Raw genomic sequence first — 26,024 nt, forward strand, 5'->3', positions numbered from 1 at the left:
GCGACAGTGCTAGCACGGAATCCCAGGAGGGTTTGGTTGGGAAGGCACCTTAAGGCACATCTTGCTCCATCCCAGGACATCCCAGGGACACCTTCCATTGTCCCAGGCTGCTCCAAGCCCTGTCCAGCCGGGCCTTGGACAGTTCCAGGGATCCAGGAGCAGCCACAGCTTCTCTGGGGAATCGTTCAGGGGCCTCCCCACCCTCACAGGGAAGAAACCAAAGCAGCAGCTGGGGAAAAGCCTCCCCAAACCAAGCCCAAGCAATGCCAACCCCAATGCCCCACTTTAGAAGACAATTACACACGTTAAAAACACATTTCAGTGTCTCGTGGAAACATTCCTCGATGAGAATATTCTTTTAATCGGGAAGCGGGGGAGGAACCTTTGTGACTTTGAACACAAGTTTCTGCTTGACAAGTAAAAAAGTGTCAGGGCTTCACAGGACCCTGTCCGTAACACAGAGGGAGTGTGCTCTCATCCCAAACGTGCAAACCCCCACAACAACACCCGCCGGGGCTTTGTCCCCTGCACCCCGAGAACAACGCTGAGCTCAGGTGCCTGAAGCTGCAGAACAAACCCCACACCTGAAGGATGAAAGCCTGGCTAACAAGCAGAGCGGGAACAGTTAGGTGATCCGCATGGAACAGCGCTTCCAGCCGCCGGCTCGGGTCCGCCTGGAGCTCGGACACGCAACACGCCAGGGATGGGGCACACCCGGCCCACGGCACATCTGTCCTGCTCCCGGGGCTGTCCAGGAGCCCAGTGTTCCCAGGAGGCCGTCCACGCTCCCAGGGCAGCCTGTAAAGCCCACCCGTGTCGCTCCCGTAGGGAATGGGGCCGGCTTGTGGTCGCCCATCCAGTGGTTACGATCCTCTGTGGCTGCCAGTGTGGGTGCAGAGGGCAGGGTTGAGAAAAGCAGGATCTGGAGCAGTTTTAAAATGGAGTTTGAAAGTTGTAACGTAGCCGGTGAGAAAAAAGTCTCCTCCTCTGGCTGACAGTGCAGATTCCCTTCCACTTCTGTCCCACCAAAAGTGACGCTGGACACGACTGTGTCTCCACTGGGGACAAGTTGGTGTTAGGTCAGCTCTAATGGTTTATTCTCCAAGCTCACAGGGTAAAGAAAATCTACTAAGACGTCCTGATGAGTGGGGACCTCTCTTCTTCCGTGCTCTGGAAGAACAAAACCATGGCAAGTTAAAGGTGGCCACCAGAGACAAGAGACCTTGCACTGCAGGAAGCTGTGCTGCCCAGACTGCAAGCAGGGAAAGGAAAAGCTCCTACTTGTAAGGACAATTCCCTCTAAGGGAGCCAGGGCTGCACTAAGCAAGCACCAGAGGGTGGGTGGCAGCTTGGGCAGGGACCTGCTGTAGCCCCTGACACGGGAGGGAAGGCCAGAACCACCCAGGGGTCACAACAAGAGCCGCAAGCTGCCCGATTACCTCTGTTGGGCAGGAAAAGCAACAAAAAGCAAAGTAGGAAAAGCACGGAATGCAGGTGTCCCTTTGTCATTTGGACCCCTGTAGAGTGTTCAGCACATCCAAGAGAGCTGGTTTGAAGCTGTGCAGGTAGGGTGGGGCAGGAATTCCCAGGACAGGCCTCGGGCAGTGGGATGGGTTGACGCCCAAGCTGAGCTGCTGACAACAGAGGCAGGCTCAGAAGGAAAGGAAAAAGGAGACCGAAGTACAGTGCCATGGGCATGGGATGGCAACAGGATCCATTGATCCACAGGGATCCCCCAGGCACAGAGGGAAGTTCTAAGACAGCATTTAGGGAACACCAAACACACTAGACCACACTAAGCCCACAGCAACTATGAGGAGAAAACAGCCTCCTAGAGAACCCAGGCTATTCCCCTAACCAAAGGCTCCACATTTGGTGTCATCTGAACCCTGTTATGGTGAAATGCTGGCATCAGCTTTCATCCTGACAGGCACCTTAGTGCCAGCATGTCATCTGGGGACAGAACTTCTCATGAGCAGATTTCCAGGCTGTCTGGTAAATGGGCAGTACTGGAGAATACTTCCTGCTGCTGCTGTCTCTGCAGTTCATCTGTTCTCTGGCCACAAAATTTGCATGATGATTCTGGAAAATAATCCACTGGCACAATGCAGATCTTCTGCTGAGAGCACTGACACCAACTAAATCTGTCCTCAAATATGGTGGAGTTTTTGCATCTTATCCTTCAGGGTCCTCTAGACAGGCTGATTTATTTCACTACTGTTGGCAAGGGAATGGGGCACATAGACAGGACCTGCCTTACCAGGCTTCTGCGATTAACTCCGCTCCTTTGCTTTGGCGCGTTTATTCTGAGTCTATTAAAACTTCCCCTCCCTAGAAAGGTCATTCCCAACAAAAACAATATAAAAACATGTGCAGAAAGGTAAAATCAACCACAAAAAAAAATCAAAAAAAATCAAATGCAGGCAGATGGACAGCAAGCAAAGCCAAATCCAGGTGCTGCTTACCTCTTCACTTGTCCCCTGGGACCTGCACACCATCACAATGAAAACAATCCCAAACACAATTCCCAGAGCCATGATTACAAAGGGGATCCCAGTCACAACACTGGCTTCCAGCAGGACATGCCTGAGTTTGCTGGCAGATGCTTCATCAATCAGAACACTCTGGAAGAGAGAGAGGAAGAAAGAAAAAAAAAAGAAAAATTAAAAGTTTATTTCTCTGCTTTCCATAAGATCACTTCTGTGAAGGGGAGGGAAACAACAGTCCCACAACACTCCCCCACTGCTTCCTGACATAATTTCCCCCTTAGAATTCTTCCAGAGGGCAGAAGGATCACCTAGTCTGTATTTCAAAGGAAAACAGGGATTTTTAACTTTTGATTTAGGAGTGGACTAATACCAATTGATTCAGTGATCCAGCTACAGCATGGGAATATTCACAAGAGATGACTCAAAAGAAGGTGTGATCTCCTGAAGTCCTGCCTCTGTCTGAGCACCCCTTTTCCTCATGGCCAGCTCCTCTGAGTTTAAAAGGAGTGTCTGACTGAGAGTGTTTGGCAGGGCTGAACTTAACACTGCAACAAGCAGCAGGAGGGTGTTAAGAAACAGCAACAGCTTCCTACCTAACTGTACAAACAACAAGAAAATCAGCATTTTCTTTTCTGGCTAGCTCAGAGGGTATTTTTTGCAAGCATTAACATGCCACAGTACTGGAAAGACATAGCAAAACTATTTACCTCATTTATATACATCACTGGGAAAATCAGCGTTCGGATGTTGCCGGTTTCACTGCGTGGAAAAAAAAAAAAAAAGGGTTTGGAACTCTTCCACCTGAGGGTTGTGAAGACAGATTATACAAGAACAATGCATGAGGAAAGTGTCCCTAAAAAACCTCTGGGATGTTCCTTTTTGCTGTGGATTTTCAGCTCCCTGCTGAAGTAGGACAATCTCGATCTCACGGACAGATAAATTTGGAGCAGGGCTTATTTTGGGACTTGGTGGGCAGTGAAAGACAGGGATCCATCCAGGGCTCATTAGTAAATGAGTGACAGATTTGTGCCAGGCAGCAGGAACTGAGCTAAGCTGGTGTTGAAGGTAACTCCTGTTTGTAAAACACAGGAACTATTGTCCAAGCAACATGGGCACAGCAGCCAAAATCCCCCAACAGTTGGCACATGTGGAATCCCAGCTCAGGCAGGAGTTGTGTTACTGTGACAGCTCCTGAGCACTGGGAAACAAGCCTGAAGAACAATACTGGGTCTCCCAAGGGGACTGGGCAGATAAATTACTTCTGTTGTAGTTATTACAGCCAAGCTGTGCCAATAAACATCAGGAGGAGTAGCTACCATACAGCATTCTTTATTCTGCAGGTGGAACCACCAAATTGGCTTGGTCTGTGAGAGGGGAGCATACTGCCCCTTAGAACTGAGATTCCATTGGACTTCTCTCTTTCACACTTGGCTCTCTCCAACCTATAGAACACTGCAGGAAAAATCATGCTGAATGTGAGCATAGATATCAGACTCCACCCAGCAGCAAAGAACACTCACAAAAATTCAGGTAATTTTCGGACGTGAACATTGACCTGCATCCGCTTGGCTGCCTGCAAGACGAGCCCTGTCAGCTGGGGAATAAAAGAGATCAGTGTTAAAAAAAAACCAGTAAAGGTGAAAGAATGAGAACTGTGGGAATGCAGGAAGAGCCTGGTACACACCACACAGCAGGATCTGCACTGGACCTTAGGAGAGGAGCTGTGGAATTTGCTCCCGCTTTAGCTGCACATAACAGCCCGATGAGTCAGAGCAGTGTTTCTGTAAACCAGGCAGCTGGTGACTGTGCTCTTTTCCTCGACCCACATTTGTCTGTGGGGGTGGAGAGATCACTGCTGTACTGGTTTTAGCTGGGAGAGAAGTAATTTTCTCCACAGGAGCTGGTATCAGGCTGTGTTTTAGAACTGTGACAAAAACAGTGTGGGTAGCACAGGGATGCTCCAGTGCTTGCTGAGCAGTGCCTGCACAGCTGCAGGACTTTTCTGTTTCTCACACTGCCCTGCCAGTGAGAGACACTGGGAGGGGAGACAGGGACAGGACAGCTGACCCCTAGTGCCCAAAGGGATCTCCCATTCCATCCAGCATCATGGAACCACTACGGATTCCGGGGAGGTGACCTAAACCCAGGTGCTTGGATCCATTCACCCACAGAACCCTTGAGGAAAGGCTGCACTTACAGGATTGATGTCTAGAAATGTCTCATGGTATTCTTTTCTGGGATGCATGCCCTCTATGTCCTCTACAAACTTTGGATCTGCCTGGTAAAAATGTGGAGCTGACAGAAATATCGGAGCACCTGGAATGCGAAAACACCGAGCCGTCAGCAAAACAAAAAAGGCCGAGCAGGACCTGGGGAAGCCCTGGAGGACCTGAGAGCTCTGAGCAGAGAAGGGAAGAGGCCCCTGTGGAGCCACAAAGCCCCAGTGTCCCTGGGCCGAGCCCCTGACCCCCATGGCGGGCCCTACCCTGCTTGCAGACGCTGACGTTGAGCACGCCGGTGCCGGGGCAGTTGCCGGCGGGCACGCAGAAGCCGGCGTTGGCCGGGTTCACCGAGGTGTTGGCAAACACCATGGAGGAGGGCACGAAGCGGAACGTGGGCACCCCGGCCACGGCTCCCGAGCTGTCGTACACCAGGAACAGGGACCTGCAGGGAAGCAGGGAGGGAACAGGGTGGTGGAAGACGGAATGATCTGAAGGTAGCCCAACACACGTCTGTGTTGATTTCCATGATTTCATATCGGTTTTGTTCTTCACACACCGAGAAATCAGTGAGAGGGGAGACAAGGTGTTGTGTAAGGAAGGAAATGCCAAGATTTCCTTGGTACATTTCAGACAGCATCATGTAAAGTCATGGATCTCTGAAGAGGACAACCTGGGCTCTCTAAAACAGCACAGCACTGGGGCAGACTTTGGAGGAAAGAAGCTTAAGCAAAGTTCATATAAATCTTTCCATTCCCCTCGTTACTAGCCTTGCTGTCCAGCCTGTCCTTGCAGTTCTCTTCCAGATTTTCACCTCACAAATCTTCATTTCCAAATAACACATCCTTAACTGCAGATTGGGAGGGTTTTTTTGAGTAACTCTCATGCTTCCCACCACGAAAAAAGGCAGAACACTGCGACTGTTACATGAAATCACAGGAGAAGAACCACCAGCCTAACACTACACCTCGAGAGGGATGGACATAAATGCTCTGCTCTGAAGTTCGAGTGCCTCTGTCTTCTCCTTACCTGCAGAAATCGGAAGAAAAGATGTAAATGTTCTCATCTTTGCTGATCAGCGGGTGAAAGGATGTCCCATCTGTGCCATTGATCATGTTACATGCCTCTGTTGTCCACCAGCTCAAGGACCTGAAGAAAGGGAAGCAAAGAGAGCAAGGGCTAAAAGACCTCTGAGCAGCAGTCAGGCAATGGCAGCTCCTGGCCTAAGCAAACTGGAATCAGACCTGCACAGTGCCAGTTTCTCCTACCTCAGCTCTGCTAACAAGGAAAGGCACTGAAATGGGTTGAAGTTGCACCTGCATTCTCCTTGAGCTGGCACCAGGCAAGCAAGGGGCAGATTCTGACAGAGGTGACAGTACACTGAAAAACTTACTCTTTTCCTTTCCACTCCACAATCCTGGAGAAGTTCAGGTAGTTCGTTTCCCCGCTCAGGAAAACGTACTCTCCATCGTCGGTTCCGTTCATCTGCAAAGAGATGCGGGAGCTTTCAGTGGCTCCGCTCACCCTGTGGCACCTGGCTGGTCACTGCAATGGGGTGGCAGGAGTTGAAGCTGTCACCACTCCAAATCCACCCCAGGAGTGAGGGACTGCCCCTGAGATCTGTGCAGCTCATTGAACTACTCCACCTTGAACAGGAACACGGGAGGTGGAAGTGACCAGGCAGGATCCTTACACCTCCCAAAGGCAGGAAACACAACACCAGATGAGCCTTTTCTCCCTTTCAGAGCTGCTCCTCAATAAAGAGCCCTCAGGAGGAAAATAACCCCACAGAAATAACCTCAGCACTGCAGACATCTCCAAGAAGCAAGGATTCCCCCCAGACCAAAATGACATGCAACGACCAGAAACACTGTGCAAGCCAGGAATGGCTCCAGCACAGAACTAACATCCAATTTCAGTCAATTACTGAGGAAATCAGGACATTTTCCCAATGCTTTGCACAATTGCCTCCACAAAGCCCACATCATTCAAGCGAGCACGGGCAAGAGCGGAGGGGGTTATCCTTGGAGAGCTTATCCATACCTCCCATTCAGGGCCTAGATGCTGCTGAGCTGAAGAAGAAGCACCCCTTTTGCAGTTACCTTGTTGAAGAGGCCAAAGACGGGATCGATCTCGGGATGCAGGACGTGGATGGTGGCCAGCAGCCTGTCCCTGTAGCCCCACAGCAGCTCGTGGACGCTGCGGACGGTGAACAGGGACTCCTGGTACAGGAGCAGCAGCACCTCTGTGGCAAACTGCATAGGGGTTGACCTGGTCCACTCCATGGCAGTCTGCCAGGGCATTGGAATGAGGGAGCAATGGTCAGAGTTACTGGGGAATAAATGATCAGCTGCACCCAGACACAGACACTTTCCACCACTGCACGTTCATTTCCCCACAGTTCAAACACTAATAATGTTTGTTTCCTTTCCAGCTGACAAGTGGGCTTACAACAGGACTTTCAAGAGGTCATAACAAAAGAAGGGCATTTCTTTGGGCTAACCAACCTGTGCTTCTTCTCATACTCCCTGTCACAGTACATCACAGCCAAAAATCTGAAGGAGAGATAATCCTTACCACCACGAGATGCCTGGGAGGAATTGAAAACACAGTGTCTGTATTGTCTGCAACTTCCAGGAACCTGAGTCCTATCTACTCCTACAGACAGGGCACTTCTGTACTTGTTCATAAAATCAGGCATTTTTGGAAATGCTGGGGAAAAAGTTGAAATGAAGGTGCCCTGCAACTGCAACTAAACCAGGATGGACAGTAAAGGCTGAATCACACCCTCAAGTATTTGAGTACAGCCTGGCTGCCTCTGGAAGCTGTGACAGCTTTGGATCTGCTTCTTCTCATGCTATCTCTGTATGAGACCAAAATAATGGTCTGCCTGTCATCACCACGAGACTCTCGTTCACCTAGCACAGTCTGGGGGTGAGGTCCTTTTCATCCAGCTCTGTCTGGAACTGCTCTACTGTCGTTTGTTTCTGGTTTGAGAAGCAGACTTGGAGGCAGCTTCTCCAACTTGAACAAAATAGCCTCAAGCATTCCTAACTCTGTCAGGCAGAAGCTGGAGTTCCTCCTAGGCATTTGACATCACCAATTCCCTGGTTTCACTGACTCATGGAAGCTCAGCAAGCCTGATTTCCCCTTGTCCCTGGAGAGTGGGTGATCTCGTAGCACCAGAGGAAGGCACTAACCCTGCAGAGCTGTGAGGAGAGGGAGGAACAAAATAAGCCCCCCACAGCAGTCCAGCCCCAAACTGAGACCAGCATCTGCCCAGGACATGAGCTGCCTTTCTTGTTCTTCCATCACATTTATCTGCCACAAAGGGAGAGTCAGGATGAAGCAACACACTGCTCCTTCTCAAGTGTGCCAGGAACAATTCCAAGCAGGAATGAAAGAGAACTCACCACTGCAGGAATATTTACTGTCCTGATCAGGTCCACTTCAGGGTCTCCCACTGACTTCTGAGGTTCAAATACGTAAGTCTTTGGGTTTAGAGCAGACACTTTGGTTCCGTTGTCCAAAAACTGGACGTGCACTCTTGGCCTGTATTCCCTGAAAGGCAAGAGTTTGTTCTCTAATCAAGTTAGACAAGTAGACAGTGCATTCATTGCAATTAACTCAAGCACATAAAGGGTGGCATTTTCAGTTCTTTGGAAGTAGATTCTCGCACTGACACAAACTTCCCTCTGTGTCAGTGTGAGCTGAGTCAGACCTTATGGGGCATTTCCAAAAATGCCACCCTGCGCTTTAGTTTCACTTCGTATTTTTGCCTTGCCTTAAAAAACCTCAAAGGAAGTTCAGCAATTTCAGATGGCTCAGAAGGATTCAGAGGGACTGTATATGAATGAGATTGCCCTTGAAGTCTAGTTTGAAAATGAAACTTTTGCCTCTGCTGCAGGCAAAATTCACTCCCAGAAAGATGCAGGCTGCATGTTTGTCATGGACCTGACCTAAAGACCCAACAGAATCCTTCTGCTGGCTTCAGAGCACTTGGCACTAGGGCTTACGTGTGGCACAACCACAGAACAAGCCTCAATTTAGTTCTTGTCCTTTAATTCTCAAGCAGGAATCCTGGTCATGACAGAAATTCAACTGAATTTTTGCTGTTCACTACCCATGGCCAGGGAGGTTGCTGCTGTTCCTGTCCAGGCATTCAGACAACAGGATAAAACTCAGGATTGCTGACAAACCAGTTCAATTGGCAAGGAACATCAAATGCTACCTGCTGGCCCCACGAGAAAGTCAGATGCTCATTACCCTGAAACACATCTCAGGAACATGACTCCATTTCCATTGCCATTAGCACTTGACCAACCTGGATTCTGCGGTCGTGCAGAACAGGCTGACACCTGTGTCTCTCCCAAAAGGGAAAGGGCTGCTGACCACCTGGCACACACAGGAGGAGACATTCCCCCTGTTTCCTCAGCCTGCAGTGATTCAGGAGGCTGTTGACTTTCACATTTGCCTGGGCAAATTTCAAGTCACAAGACGTGAGGGAGAACTGTTCTGCTAGGTGTCGTGCTCTGAGGATCTGCATTCCGTTCAGATCGAGATTCTGTCCTGGCTGCACTGCATCCATCTGGGCAGCTTCACAACAGGCTGCATTACTCTGGCTCAGCTTTCACATTTAAATCCAGGCCTGTGAAGCTACTGTTATGAGAAACCAGCCACTTCCCACCTTCCTTACCCAAACGGTGTCTCTACCCCTCAGCAGCAGCCCTGCCACCCAGGAACATTTTGGTCTGGCAACACTTCCAGCTTGACTTGGAAAGAGCCTCCTGGACAGCAGTCTATTTTATACCCCAGGGCTGGAACTGAAGGGATGGAAATGGACAGCTGTGAAATGCCTTCCTAAAATAGGCCAGGAGTAACCTGAGACACCTCTCAAGCTCTGGAGAGGAAAATAATACTCCCTGATGAGGGGTATGAGTAGGAATTGCAGTAAATGCCTGCAAGACCAGACAATATTCCAGTGTTCTTTGGGACTCAGCAGGCTTGGGCAGGTAAGAAGCTTGCTCTTTGTAATTACTTATTTCACATGCTGCCAGTTCAACTTCCCAGATTCAAAACCACTGGCACTACTATGTTTTTGTTACGGAATCTGCCTCAAGTGCTTTGCAGTGTATGCTGGTGAAAACTCTGAGCTGCAGCAAGAGACTCTCTTGAGCCCTCCTACCTCCTCCCTGCCACTGACTGCATTTTTTCCCTCTGCTTGTCCGGCCCAGTTCACTCCCAGCTATTCCCCAAACACCTTGTTCTATGAGAACACGCTTCAACTTTGGGGAATTTTGGCTGTTTTGCCATGTGCTAAACCCAAAAGAGTCCTCAGTGCTTTGCTCCACAGGGCCTGTGAAACCAGCTAGAGGTTTCTTCCCTGGCTGGAGCGTGCAGTGTGGCTGAACATCCCTCTCTGCTCCCTGTGCTCCCACAGGCCTCCTCTCCTCCCCACCCACCGCTGACAGCCTGCTGCAGCCACGGCCAGCCGAGGGTTATGCAATCTGCTGGAAGAGAGCTCTCCACTTCCTAACTTTTCCTTCTTCCTCTGTCAGGCAGAGCAGAGCACAGGGGAATCCTGTTCAGACATGCCAGAATCAGGCTAAGCAAACAAGCCAGAAACAACTGGAATGTGCAGCTTCTTTCCTTCCCTCCCTGTCCCTGCCGAGAACACCGCAGGGAGGGCGGGCGTTGGGGACCCACTCACAGCCAGCCCGTGGCGTGGGATGCAGGGAAAGGCTCTCCCAGCAAACCAGCAGCTCAGGCTGGGCCTCCCCTGGGGCAGGGACCAGCTCAGGCACTGCAGCACCAGCCCCATCCACCCAGCTCCTTCATGGACAAGGTGCAGCTTCCCAAACTGGGCTGCGTGTGACACCCAGGAGAGACTTGGAGCTAAGGAAAGGGAAATAAGGAGCTGGCAAAGAGAACTGAATGTCAGCCTGTGTGGCTCCCTGCAGCTCTATGAACCCTGGAGCTGGTCCTGCTAATCTTCCTGACACAGAACACTGAAAAGGAAACTGAAAAGCAAAAGATAATGCAGAAACCGAGGCTCCCACAAAGGCTCCTGCTTTCATTCCAGCATTTTTTCACATACCAAGAGATTCTGATTAAGTAAAGACAGCTCCTTCTGGCACTGAGCCAGCACCCAGCCTGGATGAGCCTGTGTGACCAGAAGTGAGGCTGACAGACAGGCATCCACCTCTTTGCCGTGGTGATAGAGTTCCTCATATGGCTGGGACTCCCAGGACCACAGCCCTTCCTGCCACAGCCCTGCTCCTGGTTTACACGGCTGCAGGCAGCTGAGCAGAACACGGCTCTAAAGGAAAACTCATCTGGAAGGTGACTGGAAAATCCCTGCACGCCACACAGGACAGCTCCAGGAGCTGGACAACATCTAACTCTGCATGTGGCCTTAGGAAATCTGTCAGTAAAAATGATAGGTTTAAAACCCAAGCAGGTTTCTCAGTGAGAGTTGGCTCAGGAAAACCCTTTTAGAACCACTCTGTTTTTCTGGCCACGTGTTTTACCAGTTCCTGAGTGAGCACGAGTCACACTTTTGTGCAACACTCCTCTCCCCAGCCTCCCAAACATCACCCAGCTCACAAGACAGCAGGCCAGGATGCATCAGCTTCCTCTGTGTTCAGCAGTGAACAACAGCAGCACACCAGCAGAACTTCACCCCAAATCTGACAGAAGTCACTGGCTTCATCTGAAAGCAGCTGCAAGTGTCAGCGCTGTCTGTGTGGGCTGTTATCCATGCTCCCCTGGATAAACCTTCCCTCTCACACATCAACACCAAGGTTTTCTCCTAGAACAGCAGCCCAAGCCTTCTGGGTGCCTCACACATCGTGGATTCTGTCAAGTGTGGAACTCCTGAAAGGGTCCTGCCTACCTGTAGGTGTAGGGTCCTATTTCCTCCACGAGAGGAGTAGCGCCTTGGAGCACTTCCAAAGGATTTGTCACATTAAAGAAGTAGAACTGCATGTAGACTGGGGGGGGAGGGTCCTCCCAGGCCTCAAAGGTTTCCGTGCCGTTCTTCAGGACTGTTCCCTGAAACAAGAGAAAGGCAGATCAGCTGCTAATGCAGACAGCAGAGAGAGGAATTCCGTGCCTTGGGAACAAGCACGGGCAGTAAGACTGGAGACCCCAGTTCTAGATCTGCTTTACCTTGAAGCAGCTCACCCAGTATCAACCAGCCCAGGCAGCTGCTCTCCTGGCCACAGGCCAGGGGCAGCATTGTTGGTTTGTAGTTCTGCTTCTCCCCACAGGCAAGTCTGCCTGACATTTTTCAGAATGGAGACTGATCAGCTATTACTCAGCAATCCTGTCTCCTTTCCTGCATCAGTAAAAAAACCCCACCTGGTGCAAGACATCACAAAATGTGCCAACATTACAGATAAAAGTACAACTCCATGTTGGGAGGCCAAAACAAGCTCAGCCTCAATGATTTCTTTGCCCAAGAAAGTCAGATTCCAACACAGCTGTGAGATTCTGTCTCCAGTGCAATTAGACTTTGTTTTTCAGTGGCCTGTGAGAAAAACTGTGAGTGACAAATTTCTTTCACATAGGCACTCTAGGATTTGTGCCTTTCCAAGGTCTTGGAACAGGGGAGATTGCCCTCTGTCTTTAATTTCTTCCCTACAGCACGTGCATCTCCAGACCCATGATCTGTGAGTCTATTTTGTAACCAAGCTATAAACCATGATTTTATAACAGAAGCACTTAAGAAATGAAACACTGATTGCCTTACCTCAGTGATAGCCCTTATCAGTATGTACATGTCATATGGAAAGTCACAACCACACCTGTCATGTAGGCCTCCATCTCTCACTTTATAACTATCTCCTTTTGGATAAAATTCACCCCCCACAAGAAACCACGCCCAGCACCAAAAAAAAAAAAAAAAAAAAAAAAAAAATCAAGGCTTTTCATGTAGTTCTAACTCTAGAACTGCTTCAGTGGTCACACAGAGCAATCTGGCTCAAAGGGTGCATTTTCAGGAATAAACACAAAGAAAACTCTGTCTTTGAAAAGCACATCACCTGTAGGCGGAAGAAAGGGAGGAGGAGAATGATTTGCAATTAAATGGATCTCATCAACACTCATTCTTTTTATTCTTCTGAGAAAACAACTGGAATATTGTGAGTGGAAGCTCAGAAGCAGGGCAGGCTGGACAGCTGCCAGCTCATGGTCAATGTTCATGGGGTCTTATCAGCCACAGTTGCCTCAGGACTCATTCTTGGCCTTCCCACTTAAGGAGCTGCTTTCTCTCCATGCAGACTTGAATTTTGAAGGATGGGATAAAGGGAAGACTGTTCCAAAGACAAGCTTATTGGCAGGAGCTTGGCATGGCAGGAGTAATGCTGAATGGCCGTGAGAGCCAGCCCAGCTGGTGGCACTTTGCCCTTGCAGCACTGCTTTCCCCAAAGCATTAAACCCCACGTATTCTGTGCACACCTCAAAAATTAATGTGTTTCAGACACGCTTGAGGAGCTTGGAGCATTTCTCTGCAACTACCGAGCCCAACCATTTCCTACACAGCCTGATGCTTTTGGTCCTGTTTTCTTAAGATTTATGCCAAGGAGACTCATCTCTGTATACACGAGTGGTCATATTCATTCCAGATTTATTTCTTGGATCTGCGTGGCACAGTTTGCATCTCCCACAGGAATTAAGTGTCTACTTATAGCTCTGTACAGTGAGAGCAAACCCAGATTCACAAACTTCTGAGCTGCATTCAGAGAGACTCCCAAAACCTGTCAAATCATGGAACATGGTAAGCATTTCTGATTTTCACCAAATGTTTCCAGGATATTTCAGTCTATCACATGATATTTACAAGGACATCAGTGCTTCTCCTTCCCATGTGGAATCCACGCTCATTTCCAGTGTTCCAAAGCATCCTTCCTGAGGACTGTATTTATCAGCCAGCCCTGAACTCACAGCTCTCTCATTTGCTGCTGTTTCCTTGCCTTGACTGTGCTTTACACACAGGAGATAAAAATGGAGCTTTCCCTCCCAAATATAACTGCTACTGGCAGTGATGGTGGGAGTGGGAAATGCTACTGAACATTTCTGAAAAAACCTACACAGAACATTTAATTCCTTTTTTTTTTCCCCCAGATTTCCTGGAACCCCTCAACATTTTAATTCAGAGGCACTTTTATGTGTTCATCTGCGACAGAGTTTAACTGCAATTTGTTAAGGTGATGGGCTAAGTGTTCAGACCAGCATGAACAGACCTCTCTATTCCTGCACCTTGGGAATGCCCTGCCCCAAAGGAGCATCCCAGTGGATTCTTCAGCTAGGCCTTCATCCTAAACTCTCCTGAGAGCCTCCAGTATTTTGCATTAAATAACAACAGCAAAAAAATGATCAATGCATCAACTAAATCCAAGGAGAAAATATCTTCCTTGTCCTTGAGGGCCTGAAAACTCAGCTCAAGAGATGGCTGGTGACAAGTGCAGAGGAATCTCAAGGGGTTTGAAGTGTTTTCTAAAATTCTCAGTGTAAGGGATGTGGCCTGAAGGAAACACCTGGGCCAAAAGACTGACTGACTTCCAAGTTTGAAATTAGGAACATGTCCCCAAGACTGACTGTGTGTGTGTGCACATATAAATATGTATATAACACTAGGTTGTATTCATAACCTGCACTCCTGTGTCAATAAATACACCAGCATCTACCCATCAGGGAGCACAAGGCAACACCACTGGCAGCTGGGAACGCCTTTCTCCTGGGGAAGATTCATCCTTGTTCATTATAGCTTTTTTTTCCACTGCTTTCCAGAGTTTCAGGTGCTAGGCCCTGATAACAAACAGGTTTTGGCCATCTGATTGGGATGGCATGTTTAGTTCACAAAAATATAGTAAAACAGCAAATAAAGAATAAGTTGACAAGATCTGAATGCCTTGTGGGAAAAGTGCTGTTGTCACAACACATCTGCCCTCTGATTTTCAAGGGGATTCCCACTCCTCCCACACCCTCTCAGTATCCCAGATCCTGCCTTTGGCTGGGAAGGCTGCTGCACACAGCAGTGAAAGCAGAGCCATCCTCAGCAGTCCACAGGTGCTGGGCTTGGAGACACAGGTGCTTCAGCTGTTCCAAAATACAGCTTTGCACTCCAGCTGCACTCGAGACTGCCAAGACAGGCCCTCTCTGTGAGGCAGCTCCATTTCAGGATGGCTGGAAAGCCCTCAAAAGAACAGGAACTCCTTGCAAAAGCTTGGGTCTTGCCCCATTTCAAAGGCAAATTGAGATTTGTCTATTTGCACAAGATTTTCTAAGCTACACACACGGTTACACAAGCAACAGCAGCTTTCTAGGCTACACACAAACGAGGGGAAGCTCACATGGGATAAAGCAAATGTAGAAAGAAGCCAGATCAGCAGAGTGACTGGGAGCACCCTGCTTTGGGGCTGAAAGCTGTGCTTCCCCTCTCTGGGGGGGTGTGGCTCCTGAAGAAGGCCTTTGGAGAGCTGGCAGCTCTGGCAGGGAGCCGGACACCTCATTCCCTGCAATCCAGATGTGTGCCAGCACGAGCTGGAGAGCAGCAGGCAGGAAAAGACTGAGCTCTGGAAACTTTATCCTGCATTACTGCAAGCCCTGCTGAGTGAATACCAACTTGCTCTTACGTAAGGCTCCGTTCCAGGGAAGGAGCAGGCAGCCAGGAGATAATACTCGTAAGGAGGATCACGCCTAATTCCTGACAGCCCTGCTCCAAACCACTGCTTTCACCCCACTGCTCTGCCAATAACAGCATGGAGAATACTTGCAAGTAGAACTTCTGGGATGCAGAAGGGAAGGAGGGCAGACTCCTTCCCAAGGAGAGCCAAGATCTGGGGGACGGCGCTGCCACAACCTGCTGTAAGCTCACTGCCAACTTTAAATTACTCTTGTTAAACCAAACTGATTTAAGTTTAGACAATGCAGTTTCCACGGTAGGAAATGCTCCCTGTCAACAGCCCAGAGGAAAGAACAGCAGGTTAGGAGATCACAGATGATCTGGTCACCAGTTAGACAACAGCACTGGTCAAATCCCTTCACTGGTCAGCATTCCTGGTTTCTCTGTCAGAAAAGGAATTAAGATGACATTCCTCAGATAGATAAATAATTGTTTATTTACAAAAGGATTCCAAGAGAATTACTAACACAGCTGGTCCTTCTCACTGGACCACTGGATAAATGCACAGAGGCACTCTGGCAGAGAAACAAAAGCTTGGGCAGAGCAGGAACAGTGCAGGCCTCTGCATCCACAGCAGTGCCATGATGGGTGTCCCCAGGTGTGGAACAGCACGGTGAAATGCCTGGCTGCCATCACCCAGCCCAGGGAACTGGGAGACACCACGTGTTCCAGCCCACAGCACCTCTGGCCCCGCTCCAGAGGCACCAGTAAATGGAGCAGCAGAACAAGTATGAAAGCTGCAAGCAATTGATGGCAGAGATGACAAAAAGGTGCCCCCTGCTCCCCTCAGGTGCTGCTGCCCTGGAGAGGGCTCCTCGCTACAGCTGCTGCCCCACAGCCAGCAGAGCTGCCTCAAGCAGAGGCATTTTTACCCACCCTCACCCAATTTTTACCCAGCCCAGGGACCACCACAGCCTGAGCTGCATTCTGAGCCGGGCGGTGCTGGGCGGGGGGGGTTCACGGCCCAGGGATGCTCCTTCCCACTCACCCACAGCTGCCACAAGGAGTGAGCCAGCCGCCTCCCTCCCTCCCTCGGCTATTTTCAGAAGGAATAAACCTGTAAACACGGAGCGAGACGGGAAGGCGGTAACGCTTTTACCTGCTTCACCTGCAGATCCACCACCGTCTGGAAGACGTGCGCCACCAGCAAGGAGATGCTGGCGATGAGCAGCGTCATGGCCAGGACGCCCACGGTGACGAGACACAGAGACTTCATGGCTATGGCTGCTGCTGCTGCCGCCGAGCAGGGACCGCCGAGGCTCCGCCGGGCTCGGGCTCCGGGGGCGGGCGCTCCCCGGGCCCCGCCCGCCAGCGCCGGGAGGAGCCGCCGCTCCCCCGGGGGAGGGAGGGATGGAGGGACGGATGGATGGAGGGATGGATGCTCTCCCGGCTCACCCCAGCCGGGACAAGGTATCCCAAAGTAGCGGAGGGTGGTTCCTGCCCGAAAGGATGGCCGGCGCAGCCCGAAGCCTCCTGGCCCTCGCTCCAACAAGCTGGGGAATTCTACAGCTGGATTATTGGGGGGAAAACTTGCAGGGAGTGTGAAGCGCCTCTAAGAATGAATTAAACATCGCAGGGAGTGGATTCTGCCCCAGTTCAATGCAGTTTAGCTGCCACTAACACAGAAAAAAAAAAAAGTCAAATCAATGCACCTGCTTTTTCAGAAGCCAGTGGGATGTGCCGCTCCACTTTCCCACCCATCACTGCCAGCAGCAGGGAAAAACACCTGCCACAGGGGCCCATGCCAGCCCCTTTCCCCCACGGCCTGCCCCGTGGCACAAAAGGAAGGAAGGAAAGCCCTGTGCTCCCATCCTACATCCCAGCAGCAGCAGCGTTTCCCGAGTCAGTTCCCTCTCCAAACCACGAGGCTGGCAGCTTGCCGGCTGCAGCCTGATCCATGTAATGCCTTCCTGAGCAAGAGGGCAAGTGGCCCATCAGGTGGATTTCCTGCTGAGATGGACTGAAGCGTCTTCCTTTATAAATACTTCTTCCTGTAATTGTGATTGCAGCAACTGTGTTATGTTGTTATGTGCCCTTTCGGATATTTTTGCTTATGAAGGGTTCTGAGGTCACGTGTCACAGTTGTTTGGAAAAACAGAAGTTTCGTGGTTCCAGCCGCTGCAGTTAAAGAAAGAGTAATAAAAAAAATTAAAAGGGGGAAAAAAGGTTGTTCTGGCAGCTTTCTTTAATTTAGATTTTCATTCCAGAGTGGTGCTCTTAGCCCTGTTTCATCACCATTTCTCCAAAAACCAAGAACCAGAGTACATAATTAGAATCTGGTTTTGAAGGCTAATTTAACTACAGCAATAAAACCCTCCCCTTAGAAAGACTCTTCCATGGGAATTCTTTCTCTGAAACCATCAACCTTTCCTTCCACTGTAAAATATTTTAGCTGCTGAACCCTGGCACAAATATTTATAGAACAAGCAAAGATTCCTCCAGACTTTTGGGACTGGTAAATTCAGCTTTTTTTGTTTATTTTTCCATTAAAATCTACCCGTGCCATGCAGGGAACCACATCATTTCTCCATACAGATTTTCCAGATTCTCAGTGAATGCTTTTCTTTATTTTGGCAAATTATTTTACCTTTGGAAGCCAATGAAGTGCTCACCAGCCATGATAAACTGCACACACTCCCCTGAGGAGTGGCTCCACCTCCAGGGTGCAGCCTGGGAATGCAGTGGGTGCGCTGCTGGCTCAAGGCACAATTGTGTGCCAAAATTACAGATCCCTGAAACAAGCAGAGGCACATCTTCCCTTTCCAGCACCATGATGATGTGTCTGAGAGGAGACAGACAAGGCCCACACTCTGGAAAGCATGGACATGGTTAAATTGTCCTGTCCCATGCACTGGGAATATCTTTAATAAACATAAAAAGCCAGACTTACTGAGGTTGTGATGTGGCTCCCTCAGTTTGTGCAACACCAGGTGCTCGGCTCCTTGGAGTCTATGCAAGGCAGGAAAAGCTTGTAAGGGAAGGAATTAGGAAATCCCACAGCACAGCATCAACCAGATCAGAACAGAAATCCTCAATCCTACCCCTGTGGTTTAGTAACTATCAGCCATTTCTCCCGTGGATGTTTAATGCCACCCACAGCAGGGCTGGAACAGCACACAGGAGGGTGGGGTTCTGTTCCCTGTCTCTTTGTGTGCACCCACAGCACCTCATGGATCTCTGGACACCTGAGACAGGAATGGTGCCTGCCCTTACTCAACCATCTGCCACTGCTGACAGACCTGCTCACACCACAGGGTCTGACCGGACCCAGGCCCTGCACTGCTTCCTTCAGGAGCTGTGGCCTCAGGGCACGCAGACACATCAAACAGCCTCTCCAGGACCAAGTGTAGCTTCATCCCAACGCTGAAAATGCAGCTGGAACTAGAAAACTGCTTGATCTAATAAACGCTCCACCAGCATCTCTCTTATCTCCACTCTGGCCAGTCTCGACCACTTGTCTCCTGCTGCTGCATGATGTTTGCAGTCTGCTTCCCTCTATGGATCTGTGGCACCAGCTCACCCACATGACATAAAACACATTACAGGGAACCTGCAGCTCCTTCCCACTCCCAGTTTCCTGGAGGAGCAGCTCTTGGGAAACACCAAAATGAATCAGTAACACACAAGGAAAATTTTTCCAGAGGCTTTGCCCTTCTGCTTTCCCTGCATAGCTCACACCTGTCCTTGCCACCAGAGAACTCACACACACTGTGGGTACCTCGTACTCTAGGCTTAATTAATAAAATAATAACCTAATTATGACATCCTGATTTCAGCTGAGAGTTGAGACATTTCTGAAAGGTTTGTAAGTGGGTAGTGATCACATTTCACTGGCTCAAGCTTCAATTTATTCATCCCACAGAGGCAAATTAATTGCTGGCAGGAAAGCAGTTCACTGTAGGGCAGAACTATGCTGCAATTACTGGGTCCTTGGAAAAGGCTGGGAGTAAAACTGGTGCTTTTGTAAGAGCAGCCTTTGCTCTTGGGTTAGAACATTGCTGGACTTCCAGATTTGGGACAGTGACATCCCAGGAAATGACACATTTGCCAGCAAAAGCACTTAATTTTGCTTCTGAGGAAATTATTTCTTTTAACTGTTACGAGATTAGCAGCAAAACCAGTTTTCCTTCTGAAATTTGGGCCTAACCCTTATCTTTTTGACACTTCCCAGCACATACATTTTTATTTATTTTATTTATACGTATTTTTGACACACCTGCAGCCCTCGTGGATTGCAAGCCCCTCACACATGCGCTGTAATTGTGATGTGGGCCGTGTGGTATATTCTATCATCACACACACACACACAGACACATTCCTCGTAACCTCAGCCATACCAAAACCAGCAAGTGCAGCCACTCACACCCATCAGATCCTTCTGGCTGGGTTTGCTGCTCCCCTGACTTGTGCAGCAAGAGCCTGGTGACTCTGGGGTGCACTGGGATGGACGGGAGGCTCTGGCAAGTGGCACAGTCTGGGTAACTCACCCAGGTTTGCTGAGGGCCTGGCTTGCAGTTGCCAAGCCCATCTCTTCCTGTCAGAGTTTTCCTACCTTAATTCAGATTTTAGCTTCTGCAATGCAGATTGCAACAGGAAGGACGCTGTCTTCTCAAGTGCTTGATCTGATACTCTTGAGCATTGCCCACAGAGACTGACACAGTTTTCCAAGCCCTCAGTTTTCTATCCAGCCCTTGAGGCAGCTCCAGGATGAACCAGGTTTACTTGTTCTGCTGCTGCTGAGCGCTGCAAACTGCCCTGGACTACTGGGAACATCCCCTGCACACTGAGGGATAAGCACATTAGGTGTGGAAGCACAGGGAGGAACCAAAACCACAGCTGATATGAGCCCATGCTGTTCCCAGCAGCAGAGCAAAGGAGGACCTGGCAAAAAAAGTCTGGAGAAATGCAAAACCAGACCAGGATTGTGTTCACTCTCGCCTTACAAACAAGCAGACAACAAAGCCCGAATCACCATAAAAATGTGTCTCTGTTTTTATTCTAGGGAGAGCTATAAGGAGTGGGCAAGGTTTCTGGCTCGTGGCTGACAGAGTCAGGTTAGTCATGCAGGCCAGGTACTTTATCAGTCACACACTTCCTCATCAACATCTGACGCTGCAGAGCAGAGACTTTACCCTCCAGCCTTGAAAAGCTCTCCTGGTAACCCTGGACATGAGAGATGTTATATAGAATCTCTCATTCAAACAGAATCCATGGCGATTGTACACTTTTCCTCCTATAGTATGGCATGCATGCCTCCTAAAAAGGGGAGGATTACAGTCTACAACTCCCAGTGGGACTTCAGGGCCCAAATCCCACAGCAGTGGATGAACACTCCAGCCCCTGGCCCAGACCTTTCTGAAGGGAGGGGGCAGAGAGACAGACCTGTTCCATTTATTTGCTCCATTTGGGACATTTATTTGCAGACAACAGACTGCACTGGGGAGGCCACATTTACAATGAGCAAACCAAAGGTTCCCTCACCTGAGAGTCCTGTCCCACATAAATGCCACTCAGGCATACAAAAGCGAGGGATGCTCCATAGCAGAAACTCTAGGAGTCTCATTTTCATCTTTTTTTGTAGGCTATTCTCAACTGCTTCTGGATTTGAAAGAGTTCAAGAGCAGACTCTGGCCCTTGGAACATCTGCTGCTGCATTACAGCCTGGATGCACACCACCTCCCCACACAATTTTACTGAGGAAAAATGGAGGTCTTGCACAGAGAGCCAGGGATTTTCACGGTCTCTGCTGACTGCATTTGAGAGAGGCTGCAAACCTACAATCAGAGTCTGCTTTGTTTAGAGCCTGTCTCATATCACAGCCTGAGATCTTCCCCAGGTCCTGAAGTAAACACAGGGATTGAAGGCTGCAATTAGATGATCTTGCCAGCCTGCATCACATTGTGATTTACTAGGACGATCAACTAACTAATTAAAATTCTGCAGTCTAAGTATCTTCTAGCAGGCAGCACCAGTGGCTCCAGAGCAGCACAGCCGAGCTCTCTGGAGCTTTCCCACACACAAAACCTGGGATGTCTGTCCTCAAAATGCACCAAACTCGCTGCCACAGATGAGGAAAACCCAAAAACTCACGTTAGAAGTCTCTCCCTGATTCCCAGTGTCCACTGCAATTAAATGCACACTTGGTAAGCCTGGAATGAGTCATCCCTTATCCCCGGCTGGGGCTGGCCGCTGGCAGCCACTGGAAAACAAATGCTTTGTATGTCAGCCTGGATACAAACAGCTCCTGTCTGCCAGCTCAGACAACGGGGCTGTGTGTGGGACAGCCCTCAGCTCCCATCCCGGCCCAGGGCAGCACTGCCCGAGGGCATGACAGCCACCAGCTTCCCTGGAAATGGGCCAGAGGTGGACAAGTGACAGGTCAGGAGGAGGATGAGGGAAATGTTGTGCAAAGGGTTAAAGGAACAAGGGCATCGTAGGGGGCTAATCCTGCTAGGGAGGCTAGGCAATCTCTTACTTAGGATCTGTTTTCCCTGAGGGCAGTGCAGAGCTGGGCTCTGAATCCCTTTCAAAGGCACAGCTCTGGCCCCAGGATGTGCCGGCCCCAGTGTGGAGCAGGGCTTTACCCCAGTGCAGTAAACAAGATCCCAGGACTGCTGGATGGGCAGGATGCCAGGCTCCCTGCAGGACAACTGCTCACAGCTGCTGCCAGCAATGCTGCCTTCAACTGTTTGTATCATCTGCTCAACACACAAGAGGTGCTGAGGAAGAAACACTGAGGGGGAAGGGGAAGGCAAACAGTGCCTTGAGAGCAAAGCCAAGAAACCAGCACCCTTGGGCTATTTCTAGGTCTGTGCCTCTTCCAGAAGCCAGCTCCTCTGTCCCCATTCCTTGTCAGATCCCAGGCTCCAGCCCCGGTGCCCTGTTGCACTTGGGTGCCTGCCAGCCTCAATTCTGAGTATTTAATACCTTAAATATGAGCCAAAAGCAGAGCTGGGCCCTAGGATGGAAGCCACTAGGCTTCAGCAGAGGCTGCCATACCTCGTCTAGGTCAGCTGTGTCCCTTGGCACCAAAGGGACCACTTTGGGGAAGCAAAAAAGCGCCCCTGCCATGGTTCTAGCATGTGACACGGCGCCACTGCATCAGGTGCTAGCTCAGAGCCCACCCTGCCCTCTGACAAGACTGTGTGGGAAAGGACTTGTTGCTTCTCCCTGTCACCAGACCCAAGCAGCACATGACTCAGCGAGCTGTGACATCCCCCTTCACACACTGAACCCGGCCAAGAGGAACTTGCAGGGAGGAATCCAGAACAGGACACGTGGACTCGATGACGGCGCTTCAAGGCACACCAAAGATCCTTGCTGCTGCCTTACTTTATATCCCATTATATAGTTTTTTGGTTTTTTTTTATTTCAGGGAGGAAAAATATGTACCACCAGTGAAGGCACATCCCTGCAATTCTGTGAGGCCAGAGCTGGAATCAAACTTACTCAGGTCATGAAGATAAGCATTACCATCAGGGTGTTTGGTAAAATCCTTTCCCAAGGATCCCCATGTGGTAAGCAGCCAGGCAACACTGGAAAGCAACAAAAAGAATCCCTCATTTTGAATGAAATTGTGTGATTTATAAAACAATACAACTTTCTTGCAGCTTTCAGGAAAGCAGCAGTTAAAATATGGGAGTTTCAACATCCGCATTCAGAATTTCTGAAAACGTTTGGCCTAAGTCAAAGAAAGAATGTGAAATAATACCACACCTCACCCCTCTTTCAAGCTGCATTTTCCTATGGTCGTGACAAGGTAAAGAATCCGCATGGAAGTCAAAGCCTGAAGTCTCCAGGATGTGAGACAACCATGAGAGGCTGTCAGCAGGTTTCACTGGGAAATCTCACTTGTGATTCAGTTTCTAAGAGCTGCTGAGTGCCACAACTTCAGTGAAGTCTGAGATGAACTTGAAATAATTTAGCCAAATATATTTGTCTATGCCTAGGAGGAGGTAAAAGCAACAGGCACCAACTGTGAAAGGGCACCTGGAATGCAGCTGCACAAGCTGGGGAAATGGAGAATGAAAAACAGCACAAGTGTGACTTGCACAGAGTGACTAATAAACTGAAAAAGCTGGCAAAAAACGGCTCATGGGAAACAAACCTCAGAGGAAAAGGGATGTAGAGAAAGCTGTCAGTGACACTACTGTCACAGTACAGAGAAAGCACAGGAAATGCAGTAAGAGACTGGCAGGGCAAGCAGTAAGCTCTACCTCAAACCCAAGAAGGAATTCCAAGTCAGATTTACCATGGGTAAGTAGGAAAGAATGGTATTAGACCTCTTAGATGTTTTGAGTCAGCTAAGGAAGGATGAAGTGCATTCCAACATGGAAAAACAGCAGAGCAAACTCAGAATCACAACCTGTGTCCTTAAAAGTAGATGGAAAACCTGTGTGCTCCGTGCTTCTCAGCCTGGGTAAGACCTATGTGGGAGACATCTGTGTCCAGGTTGGGTCACTGTACTTAAAGAAGAAGGACACCAAGCCTAAAGTGGACTCCTGAGGTCCCTTTTAGCTGTCTTCCAGATTTTCACGGCTCATAAGGGAAAGCAGGTCTGGATCTGCGGTGTCCTCATTACTAACCAACCACTCTTCGAGAAGTTAACAGCAACTGAGAGAAAGCATCTCCTCTCTGTTTGGGTGGGAAGAGCTTTTCTGTCAGCCACACTCCTCCTGTGCCACCTGCTGACTGCTGGGCAGTGCTGCACAAGAGTGTCCGGTGCTCACAGCTGAGCTACTCCAAACAGTATGGGAAAGGGATGGGGCAGAAAAGCCAGTCAGGGTCATGGTTTCCTCCAAAGTGCATGAACACTTGGCCCTCCCCATTTTTATACCTGCTCAGGTGGGGATCCAACACAGAAAGTGTCAAGCAAATGCCTGGAAACCCTCCATGGCACCAGTCTTGATTTTTAGATTTTAACCTGGCTCCCAGGATTTTAACCTTAGGCTCCCCCTAAGCTCTGCGGGTTATGGTTAAGATGGGAAAAGGAGATGTGACACTGCTCTTTTTCCCATCTCCTTTTAACACCTGACTGTTCCCAGTTAAACTCGAAGAGGAATTCTTCACACTGAAGGAATCAGAGGTGCTGAGCACACGGCTCGTTTCTCACGGGAGATTCCCTGTCACCACACTAGGTGGCAGAGCTGACAGAATAACAGTTCCTGTGACACCGCCCGTGGGCCAGCCCTTCCTAACAACACCTCTGGCTGCTGCCTTGGTCACAGAGCTGGGGGAGGAAATATCTGCCCTCCTGTTTTGGTTTTGGCTCTCAAACTGTGGGAAGGCGTCAGGCTTGAGGCTCCTGATCTCGGGCCAGCCAGCTGGGAATTCCACAAAGTCACGTGTGGCTTTTCCAAATACTCTCCTGCTTTCCCAGTGCTCTCTCACTTACTGAGCAAACAGTGATGCAACGGAGCCTCGTTCACAGAACACTGCTCTCCAAAGTAATGCTACATCAGGAATGACTGTCTTGAATTAGTTAGAAACAGAATTACATTGCTGAGACTTGAAGAATTTGTTTCCTTGTTCCTCTGTTGTACAGACACCACATTCAGTTCTGAGGAAAACTTTTTTTTTTTAAAAAAATCTCACTTGCATTTTGGAGAATTTCTGTTTATCTGCTTTGGAAATCCTCTAAGGAGACAGAAGTCTGCAAGTTCTACAGGATATGAGCACTTCAAGAATTCCTAGAGGGGAAGGGACCAAAGGCTTCAAAAGGATAAGTTACTGTCTGCTATGGTCCATGCAAGTTGCTTCAGAAGAGGAACCTCAGTGAACCTTCTCAGGTCTCCCCTGTCCATAACTCCATAACTGATCAGCAGTTCAGGAGTTCCACCCTTAGCATTGGCAGAGATCCTTGTTTAAAAAAAACCCAGGAGACAGCAAATGAATTGTAGGCACCCTAAGAGGAGGTGCAATGCAAACAACTCAGCAGCTGCCCGTGCGGGCGGTCACTGTTACAGGCAGGAGGAAAACCTGTTCCATCCACATAAATCCATGCTGCCCCTCAAAGGGAAAGGTCCTCTGGAGATCATGCTGGGAACGGGAGTTCCTGAATGGGAGTTGCCTGCCCTGCCTGGCTGTGCAGCAAGCTTGTCTCTTTGTCCCGAGCTTGGTGACTCCCTCCAAATGGATCTGTGCTATCAGCAATTACCCTGAGTACTCAAAGAGGTCGGGGTGCTTTGCTTTAGTTTCTTCTGCAGGTACTGGGTGAGAAAGTCTGGCACCAGAAGAGGCCTGAATGAGCGAGGAGATGAATACAAGCAGAGGAGACCTCTGGTCTACTCATTAAAGCAGCACCCTGCCTTTCATCCTGTGAATTTCTTCAAAATAAACCTTTCCCTAAGGATTCCTGCAGTAGTCTTTTCTAGGCTTGCTGGATGTCTCTTCTTTGCTACGCTGTTTTATCAAATGTGCTTAAAGAAAAAAAAAAAAAAAATGTGAGGTTAGCAGCCCCAAACACCACTGAGGGCTGGCAGGAGGATGCTCTTTCTGTGTCATGCTGCAATAATTAATGGGTTGTGTCTCCTTGGCTGCAGGGAGGTGACTGGGAAGCCTAAATTGCAGTGCACACATGGTACTTACAGAACAGTAGGTGCCCCAACTGGCAATCCCAGCTCAGTGAGG

General features: G+C 49.4%; 1 protein-coding gene across 2 annotated transcripts; it reads right to left on the minus strand.

Annotated features, from left to right (window-relative positions):
* Positions 1 to 316: 316 nt before the first annotated feature.
* On the minus strand, positions 317 to 16,689 carry SCARB2 (scavenger receptor class B member 2). Of its 2 annotated transcripts, XM_058838434.1 has the most exons (13): positions 16,495 to 16,689; positions 11,604 to 11,761; positions 8,122 to 8,269; positions 6,811 to 6,999; positions 6,102 to 6,193; positions 5,738 to 5,857; positions 4,975 to 5,153; positions 4,687 to 4,805; positions 4,010 to 4,083; positions 3,197 to 3,248; positions 2,466 to 2,624; positions 2,261 to 2,331; positions 317 to 1,170 (listed from the first exon to the last, which is right to left on the minus strand). In XM_058838434.1, the coding sequence occupies exons 1-12, from the start codon at positions 16,609 to 16,611 to the stop codon at positions 2,302 to 2,304; spliced, it is 1,437 nt and encodes a 478-aa protein (XP_058694417.1). In that variant the 5' UTR covers positions 16,612 to 16,689; the 3' UTR covers positions 317 to 1,170; positions 2,261 to 2,301. The 2 variants fall into 2 exon arrangements, with proteins under 2 accessions (XP_058694417.1, XP_058694416.1); XM_058838433.1 differs by lacking the exon at positions 2,261 to 2,331.
* Between the last annotated feature and the right edge of the window lie 9,335 nt (positions 16,690 to 26,024).

This window comes from Poecile atricapillus, chromosome 4 (assembly GCF_030490865.1).
Source record: "Poecile atricapillus isolate bPoeAtr1 chromosome 4, bPoeAtr1.hap1, whole genome shotgun sequence".
In the NCBI taxonomy this organism is placed as follows: Eukaryota; Metazoa; Chordata; class Aves; order Passeriformes; family Paridae; genus Poecile; species Poecile atricapillus.

What these genes read in the sequence shown, in the direction of transcription:
- SCARB2 (XM_058838433.1), bottom strand. Translation starts at nt 16,611, where the DNA reads ATGAAGTCTCTGTGTCTCGTCACCGTGGGCGTCCTGGCCATGACGCTG. An exon ending in TCTTTGGCCTCTTCAACAAG is followed by an intron (nt 6,194 to 6,810) that starts GTAACTGCAAAA and finishes ATCTCTTTGCAG; the next exon opens with ATGAACGGAACCGACGATGG. An exon ending in CATTTCTAGACATCAATCCT is followed by an intron (nt 4,084 to 4,686) that starts GTAAGTGCAGCC and finishes TTTATTCCCCAG; the next exon opens with CTGACAGGGCTCGTCTTGCA.